The sequence below is a fragment of the Lactuca saligna genome, chromosome 3 (assembly GCF_052625555.1).
Source record: "Lactuca saligna cultivar CGN05327 chromosome 3, ASM5262555v1, whole genome shotgun sequence".
Lineage (NCBI taxonomy): Eukaryota > Viridiplantae > Streptophyta > Magnoliopsida > Asterales > Asteraceae > Lactuca > Lactuca saligna.
Genome location: NC_136419.1, coordinates 27,552,796 through 27,561,546, shown reverse-complemented (window position 1 = coordinate 27,561,546; position 8,751 = coordinate 27,552,796). Strand labels below are relative to the sequence as shown.

Below are 8,751 nucleotides of genomic sequence, written 5' to 3'. Positions count from 1 at the left end.
ATATTTGTTTCCCCGTTTTAGAAAAACAAATATCTGCTTAATAAATTATTGTCGGATTTTAAGAGAATAATCAATAATCATAGTAATGATCTTAAATTTTTTTTAGCTGCATGTAATTAATTGGACCACCTAACCACACCATCCTATTTTCACAATTAAATTGCTCCAATAAATGTTTTATAGTCTTTGGTATATTATTTTTAAAGTAAAAAACTAAAAGTCGATCTGGTACTGTAGAGCAATTTGATGTAAATTCTTAATTTTTAAAAATAGATATAAATTAATTAAATCGTCTTTTTTTTTTTTCTTTATATTGAGATACAATCCAAAAGTTTCATGCATTCAACAAGTACATTTATGTATAAAGTAAATCAAGAAAAGTCTCATTGTAAATTCAAAATCGTTGAATTCAAAAAAGGCCAAGAAATAATTTGGTCGACAACAAGTCTGTTCAAAAAAACGAAATTCGTCGACAAAACGCGGAAAGAAGCAGTTTTTGGTCTTTACGAAGAAGATTATTTCGATTGCTGGAAACCTGAATACCTACTTAAAACCCTTTCTACAAAGAAAAAAAAAGCGAATAATTTCAAGCATTCAGAATCCAGTGCTCCAAGATTATTCTCCAGTTAAAGCAATAATCTTTAAAACCGCGATTTTTTTTCAAAAAAATCGCCACGAGAGAATCTGTCTCTCGACAATCACTTTCGTATATCGAATTTTTAGTAAGGAAATCTTCGAGATTAAAGCTCTTCAACCTACGTTTGGTTTCTCGAACTATTCTTGGTGTTCAATCTCAAGAACAATCTCAGGTACAAATTAGTTCTACTTGTATGGGTCAAGCTCAACGATCTTATAAACTTTTCATTGCTTTAATCTCTGAATGTAAGCACGTAAACACGTTTTCGTTCATCTTTACGGATTAGGGCTCTTAACGATTATTATCGCTTAAGTTATCTACTTCATCTCTGTGGGGTGTTGTAAGATTTTATTTTGGAAATATAGTTTTTTTTCATGATGGGTGCTGAGGAAATCCAACTATTGCATGTTTAATTTGGTAAAAGTAGGCACATGATTGGTTCAATTGCCGAATATGTGGATGAAATTGAAGGAGGAAACACATGTGTTTTGTAGGCAATTAAATTGGTCTTTTTCTTGTATGGAATTCAGTTCACTATAAGAATTATGTCACAAATCACACTTTGTGAGTTTGTTCCCACTGCGACACTTGTTCTTGATCTTTCATTCGTGTTGTTTTTTTTGGGTAGTTGAAGTTTTTTACGTTTCTGCTTTAAGTTCATAGTTGTAATAATTCTTCGTACTCTTTTATGAGTTTCTTCAGGTTTTACCTTGTGGTCAAAGCTGTAATTTTGCAGCTTAATTTGTTCTTGTTAATATGAATTTTGAAGAAAGTAAAAGAAAGGGAAACTCCACGACTATTCGAAGGTTTGAATTGATCTTCATCATTGTTGAATCTTTTATTCTTCTTTTTATTTTTTAATGTTTATTTATATCCAAATAATGAAACTTTCAGGAAATCAAACGAGTATATGAGGTTTATTTTAACAATCACAGTTGGTATTCTTTTTGGATTCTTCATTGGCGCATCCTTTCCAGCTTATTCACCATCAAATGTAAGTCATTCAAAAAACCACTATTTTGGATTATTTTTACTTCGATAACAAGTTTTAATTGGTTTAAAATTTCACAGATTAAACTCATTCCTCCTATCGATACCTACATTTGGGACAAAAATTCAGGCCACTCTACACAAACAATCTTAAATGTGATATCTGTCACAAGGGATAAAATCTCAAAGGGAGCAGGAAACCTTCCTCATCCATCAAAGGTATTATTATTTGCTTATAATTTTCCCTTTTTTTTTTTTTGTTAAAGTTTACTCTTTTCGACCTAACAAGATCCAATGACATGCGTATTGATTATTTAACGAAAATTTTGATGTAGATTTGGGTGTCATCTAACCCTAGAGGTGCAGAAAGACTACCACCAGCTATCCTTGCTTCTGAATCAGATTTATATCCTCGTAGATTATATGGTCAACCTAGTGAGGTTTGTTTATCTTTTTTTTAACAAATCCGAAGATTAACGACTCGTTTTTAGTACCTTATAAACGGGACCCACAAAACAAAAATATAAAAAGATTGAAAAAAAGTAGTTTCTTGAAAGTAATGCGCCTTATGCATTTGCATTCGCAGGACCTAAAGAGAAAACCGAAGTATCTTTTAACTTTAACTGTTGGTTATAATCAAAGATATAACATCGATAAAGCAGTAAAAAAGTTTTCTGATAATTTTACAATCCTTCTCTTCCATTATGATGGTCGAACAACAGAATGGGATGAATTTGAATGGTCAAAGCGTGCTATTCATATAAGTGTAGCAAAGCAAACAAAATGGTAACAACTTTTCTTACCCCTTTAATTTATCCCCATTACGTCAATTTCATATCTTTGACTTTGATTTTGACTTTATGATTATGAACATTTGTGTGCTTCGTTTTAAAGGTGGTATGCGAAAAGATTCCTTCACCCTGACATTGTCGCGCCATATGACTTCATATTTATGTGGGATGAAGATCTTGGGGTTGATCATTTCAACGCTGAAGAGTGAGTGTCGGACACATTTTTCTTGATTAAATTAACTTTACCTAATTGTATAATAATCTCTTTTTTTTTTTTTATATATATATTTTAGATACATTAAGCTTGTGAGGAAGCATAAATTAGAGATATCACAACCTGGATTGGATTCTAGTAGTAAGGGTTTAACATGGCAGATGACGAAGAGACGTGGAGATCGTGAAGTTCATAAGTAAGTGATAAAATCTTGCAATTTTTGGAGCTTTTCGTTATGAAAAATCGCTTATTGTTAAAAAAAGTAACTAAAGATTGTTAAAAATGAAAACTTTTTACGTTTATGCTAATTTTTTTTATGTATTAATGTTATGTGTATGTAGAGTAACAGAGGAGAAGCCAGGTTGGTGCAGTAACCCACATTTGCCTCCATGTGCAGCGTACGTATAAACCCTAAAAGAATCACTTTTAAATTTGGTTAAATTGGTATCATAAATGACATTCAAAGAATAATTGTATAGTTTGTATGACATGGTTTTTATAATTATGTGTACAGATTTGTAGAAATTATGGCTCCGGTTTTCTCTCGAGAATCTTGGAGATGTGTGTGGCATTTAATCCAGGTATGATAATGACATATGATGATATATGATAAATGATGATGATCATGTCATTTCACCTTATATAAAATCTTGGATGGAATATAATCGTATCTAATTTTTCAATTCATAAAATGTAGAATGATTTGATCCATGGATGGGGTCTTGACTTTGCTCTCCAGAAATGTGTTGAGGTAAGTAATCAACAACCTCCGTTTAGTTTGCTTTTGATTTTTTTTTTTTTTTTTTTTTTTTTTAGTTCATGAAAACAAAAATCTTTACAAAAACAGCATGTTTTCAAGAAAAGTCGATTGAGTTTATTTGTTTCGTATGTAGCCTGCACATGAGAAGATTGGAGTAGTTGATGCACAATGGGTAGTTCATCAAGGTCTACCTTCACTTGGGAATCAGGTAAAAAAAATCAAAATTCCATATTTGTCCTCATGAGCTTGGATGTGTTTGTGTTTAACATGGACCGATCTTTGTTGTTTAATTTGTAGGGTAAAGGAGAAAATGGGAAAGCACCATGGCAAGGGGTAATGTTTGTAATTTCTTTTGAAAGATTTTAGAATTTAAATTTTGGGTTTTAACAATTTGGTTTTTAAAATTTGATGACAGGTGAGAGAAAGATGTCAAAATGAGTGGAATTTGTTTCGTGAGCGTGTATCGAATGCTGATAAAGATTATTATAAGTCAATTGGGGTTGACCCTTTAAATATTACGAGACATTGATGATTGGTTACCTTTATACCACATTGTTATCATTGTGATTATTTAGTTGTTAACCTCTATAGAGAGCTAGATGTTCATAGTTTCATAGCATACGAAATACATAGATGTTTGGTAGTAAATGAGTTTGATATGTTACAATCAATTATACTCCTAATATATTTATACAAATGGTTTTTTTTCAAAGATGAGATGGAATATGATTGTCTTTATGCATAAAAATTTGTGAGAAAATACTATTTTCACATAGGTCGTAGGCGAGATCTTTCAAAAGCTAACACTACTTGGTTGTTAGAGGAGGCAATATAGATGAATATGATGAATTTATTTATACATCGATGTCAATTAATCATTAACTAAATAACAAAATTGTAAGATTAAAGATTTTATTTGATTTTAGTTCAGAATTGCGTTAAGTTTTCATTCCCGGATTACATAAAAATTATATTAAGTTGCCTTTTACATAAATACACAACTAATGAATGGAAAAGCAAATAAATTGAAAGGATTGACAACACAAAACTCCAAGATCTTCTCTGATTAAAAAGCAACAATCTTTAAAACCAAGATTGTTTTTGCATAAAATCTATATCTAACATCTTCATTCTTGTTTTTAGGAAATTTTGAGTTATGATATATTCGAGATAAAAGCTTTTCAATTAAATTGGGTTTCTATGGATATACTTGGGGTCCGATCTAAAAAACAACTTTTAAGTCCCGTGTGACAATTGACATTTCCTATCCTAATTTGATTGTATGGTAGCGAAAGTAACATGCAAGAAAGAGTTGAATAAGATGATATATGATTGTGGGATTTGAAGATATACAAAGATATAATGTAAATTAGAAGAATGCTATTTCATAATAAAATAAAAATTTATAAACTGAATGCTATTTGGTGACAAATATAAATTTTCTAGAGTAAAAAAAGATTAAAAAATATAGACTTTAAACCTATTAAAAAGTAAATCACCATGTTTTGGTAATTAAATTAGAAACTAATAATTGAATTATAACGGATTCGTAAATACTTTAAAAAAAGAGAGACTACGAACAGACACAAAACTCGATATATAATTGTCTTCTACGACTTTTTCATAACAATTTGATTTTCGTTCCCTCAAAGAAATATCATTATTTTTGCATATTCAAATCGATTTTTAAGCGTCATCTCCACCAATGGTTTGGGAGTGTATTGTCGGAGAAGACAAAGAGGTTCATGGTTTTTGTTTTTTCATATCTGTTATAGAAACGTGGTGATGAAATCCAATTATTTCAGTTTTGGGGGATGAGATCGATCCATTTAGTAGACACAAAGCGAAAAATTTTGGTTTCCAAATGATTTGGACATAATCTGTTTTGGGGATGAGATCCATTAAACAGACGCAAAATCGTTGAGATAGTATTTTGTTTCTAGATCCATTATCCGACCAGAACATTGCATTTGTTTCAACTGGTTCAAGGTTAAGGGCGAAGAAGACAAGACACTGGATGATTTAAAATAAATCTCGTTTCACAGCTCCATTATTGGTTACATAATATAAAATCCCCTATTGTCGATATATGGATTTTAATTATGATCGAAATCGCTAGCTAGAAAACTAAGATTGCAGAATGGATTTTGATGAAGATAATGTTAGGTCGGAAGAAGAAGTAGAAGATAGACTGAGCAAGATGAGGTTATTCGTAATATCTTGCCTTGTATTGACATGAAATTTGGTGTTCAAACATGTTTGTTGTCAACAAGATGGAGGCTTGTCTGGACATCAATCCCTTGTTTTAATTTCTCAAATCTGGAATTTGGTTGTTTTCCAAAGTTTTCCGAATTCGTGACCAATGTTTTGTCTAAACGCAACCATCAAATACAAGTGTCATCCATAAACCTACTACTTTTCCATATAGAAGCTTGTGAGGATTTAGTGAGAAAGATTGCAAATTATGCCTTCTATCACAATGTCCAACAACTAGAAGTCGGTGGTAATTGCTTTTTGCGGCATGAATTCCCTTCTTGCCTATTTAGTTCTCAATCGTTGAAACATTTTGCACTTGGTAACTGTTCTATTTCACCATGCATTACACCCACAAAACCTTGGGATTTTCCAGCTTTAACAACTTTGTATCTCAGTGACTTCATATTAGTATCTCATAAAACCACTAAAGACTCTCTACATGATAATATTTTGACCAAGAGTGTCAACTTAAAGAACCTCACTTTGTGCTGGTTCGATCTCGTGGGTGGTGCAGAGGTATTTGACATAGTAGCCCCTCGACTTTCTAATCTCATTCTTATCCACGGAAGATATGTAAAAGTCATGAATGTGATTGCACCACTACTTGAGAATCTGACAATAACTGACACTTCATTGAAGTACTTGAATGCTCCATCAGGAGTTTCATCTTTGTGCTATAAGGGTTATGATCCTCCCCTGCAATTGTCTAAAGATCAATTTCACTCCCTAAACCAAGTCAATATATGTTTGGATTGTTATCCACATTTTGAAAATGCTCGTAAGATTATTAACATTCTTCAAGAGCTCAGTAGTGCCTCATATCTAACACTTAATGTGGAAATAATTGAGGTAGCTAGGTATATATGTTGATTTTGTTTCATTACGTACATATATATTTGTATGTATATAATATATTACATGTGGGTGTAGTGTCTTTCGTTATTTCCAGATTTTTTATCGCACCTTCCATCACCTTTTGGAAAATTAATTTGCTTGAGTATAGACTCTCACATGAGTGAGGATTCATACAAAGTAAGGATGTCTAGTGCAACTAGAAACTTCTTGTTTGACAACTCCCAAAACGCGACATTTACCATGGAATTACCCGAGGTACCACTTTTATAGTTGTATATTATGACTTTAAGTTTTTGTGTATCTATTTTAATTAGTGTTGTTTTTAACATTTTTATAAAACTTTGTAGGAAACGCCTGGGCTCGCTTTTATGCCAACTAACTGGTGGAGGTATGCACGTAAGTACACTTTCAAACCATCATTTGCCATTGTAGATGATCGTCATTTATTAAGGAAGAACAAGAAGGATAAGAAGAAAAAGAAGAAGATGAAGAAGACGTTATCACGTATGGCTGCCGTCATGGTGATTAAGATGGCTTTCCGAGCATATGTGATCCGTAGGTCCCAAGCTCTTTGTGCATTACGTGAGCTGGCTATTACAAAGGGGGAAGTGCTTAAAGATCTCATGGCGTAATGATCCAAAAGGAAACAACATGTATCATATTTGTATTGTTAGTGCCTTTCCTACTTTCATGTTATGTTAAGCTTGTAGTCTCGTATAGCTATGGCTACATTGAGTCTAATATTACTTAGTATATCCATTTTCATTTATTTCATCAATATGGAACGCCCAAAGTGTTGGATTTTTATTCAAAAATAGTTTAATTTTAGAGACAAAATTGATATAATTAGCAACAGAAAAATTTTATAAATTTGAATAAACTAAAACCATTTTATCCACCAATGATTATTTTCCAAAGCTTGGAGAGATTAAAACATAACCAAAAGACAGAAGAAATTTACAACATTTGAAGATTTTGGTTCCTTTTAGCAATTAGGAAGTTGATGAAGAATGTAGAATAGAACTCCACCTTAGTTAGAAACACCAACAATTTTTCAACTTGACATGGATGCTAGTCGTTCTTATAATAAAATACTCTTATGTCGTAACGATAGTTCTATAGGTATAAGGAACGTTTATGTAACGACGTAAATTTCAAAACAATTTTTCACATTTTAAAACACACTTTCATTCATAATAGTTATAAAAATGTCATTGTATCACATAACAACCCATTACATCCCAAGATCATAATATGTAAAAACTCCTCATGTGTGTACTGACCAGGACGGCGCCTTCCCGCGATCCTCACTAGTACCTGAAACACATAACACAACACTGTAAGCATAAATGCTTAGTGAGTTCCCCAAAATACCACATACAACACATACACCTTTCCAGGCCATAACTCTGTAGGATCTTCCGATCCAAGTGTCTCAGGGGACTTCTGTCCCGAATCCGGGTAGACCTTCCGGTCCTACCCGTATCGACCTTCCGGTCCGTAACCTCCTGACCTTCCGGTCCTTATCATACATAACATACATAACACATACATATCACATAACAATATATAGCACATACATCTCAAAGCATACAAGACCTTCCGGTCACACATAGGTACCCTTCTAGGTACAGTATAGTGAGAAGACTCACCTCGGTATCTCGGATAATCTTGCACTCGAACGCACTGTTCTAGTCCCCGCCTAAACACATAACAATACTCTCAAATAAATAACGACTCTCAAAGGCTATATTAAATCCACTCTATGATTTCGACAGAAGGGTAAAAGACCATTTTACCCCTCTCTGACCCAAAAGTCCAAAGGTTGACCAACAGGGGGCAGTACGTGGCGCATACCTTCTCTGTACGCGGGGCGTATGCCGGAGAACCATAATCGGGGTCTCAACCCCTTACGATGCGCGTACTGAGAGTTACGCCCATCGTAAGTCTTAGTTTCAACCATTCCATGGATTTTGGTCTTAAACGGTTAAGACACTCCTTTAACTCCCATATCTGGATCTCCTTAAGCCTCTTATCCTATAAAGTCAGAACCTTTAAGCCTTGGCATGGCTGTAGAGGTCCCTACACTCTCTAACACCTTTCCTTTTTCCTCCAAAAGTCTAGATCTCTTGCATGGCTCAATGTGTACGTCCAAGATTGCATTTTTATGAACATACAACTCTTATAGTCCTGAAATATGATAGATCTAGGCCAATGGAGACCATTTGCTCATAAAAGTCTCCATCTT

At 33.2% G+C, this 8,751-nt stretch overlaps 1 protein-coding gene across 1 annotated transcript; it reads left to right on the top strand.

Annotated features, from left to right (window-relative positions):
- The first annotated feature begins 384 nt into the window (after positions 1 to 384).
- On the top strand, positions 385 to 4,106 carry LOC145034890 (uncharacterized). Its single transcript, XM_078983449.1, has 14 exons — positions 385 to 809; positions 1,340 to 1,443; positions 1,532 to 1,631; positions 1,709 to 1,846; positions 1,963 to 2,067; positions 2,214 to 2,413; positions 2,522 to 2,623; positions 2,712 to 2,828; positions 2,974 to 3,030; positions 3,147 to 3,213; positions 3,330 to 3,383; positions 3,526 to 3,600; positions 3,690 to 3,725; positions 3,808 to 4,106. Exons 2-14 carry the CDS (start codon positions 1,394 to 1,396, stop codon positions 3,919 to 3,921), a joined length of 1,215 nt encoding a protein of 404 aa, XP_078839575.1. The 5' UTR covers positions 385 to 809; positions 1,340 to 1,393; the 3' UTR covers positions 3,922 to 4,106.
- Positions 4,107 to 8,751: the final 4,645 nt, after the last annotated feature.

Coding starts and splice junctions, on each gene's coding strand:
- LOC145034890 (XM_078983449.1), top strand. CDS start 1,394: ATGAATTTTGAAGAAAGTAAAAGAAAGGGAAACTCCACGACTATTCGA. Junction 1,632..1,708: donor CAGCTTATTCACCATCAAAT/GTAAGTCATTCA, acceptor AAAATTTCACAG/ATTAAACTCATTCCTCCTAT. Junction 2,829..2,973: donor GGAGATCGTGAAGTTCATAA/GTAAGTGATAAA, acceptor ATGTGTATGTAG/AGTAACAGAGGAGAAGCCAG.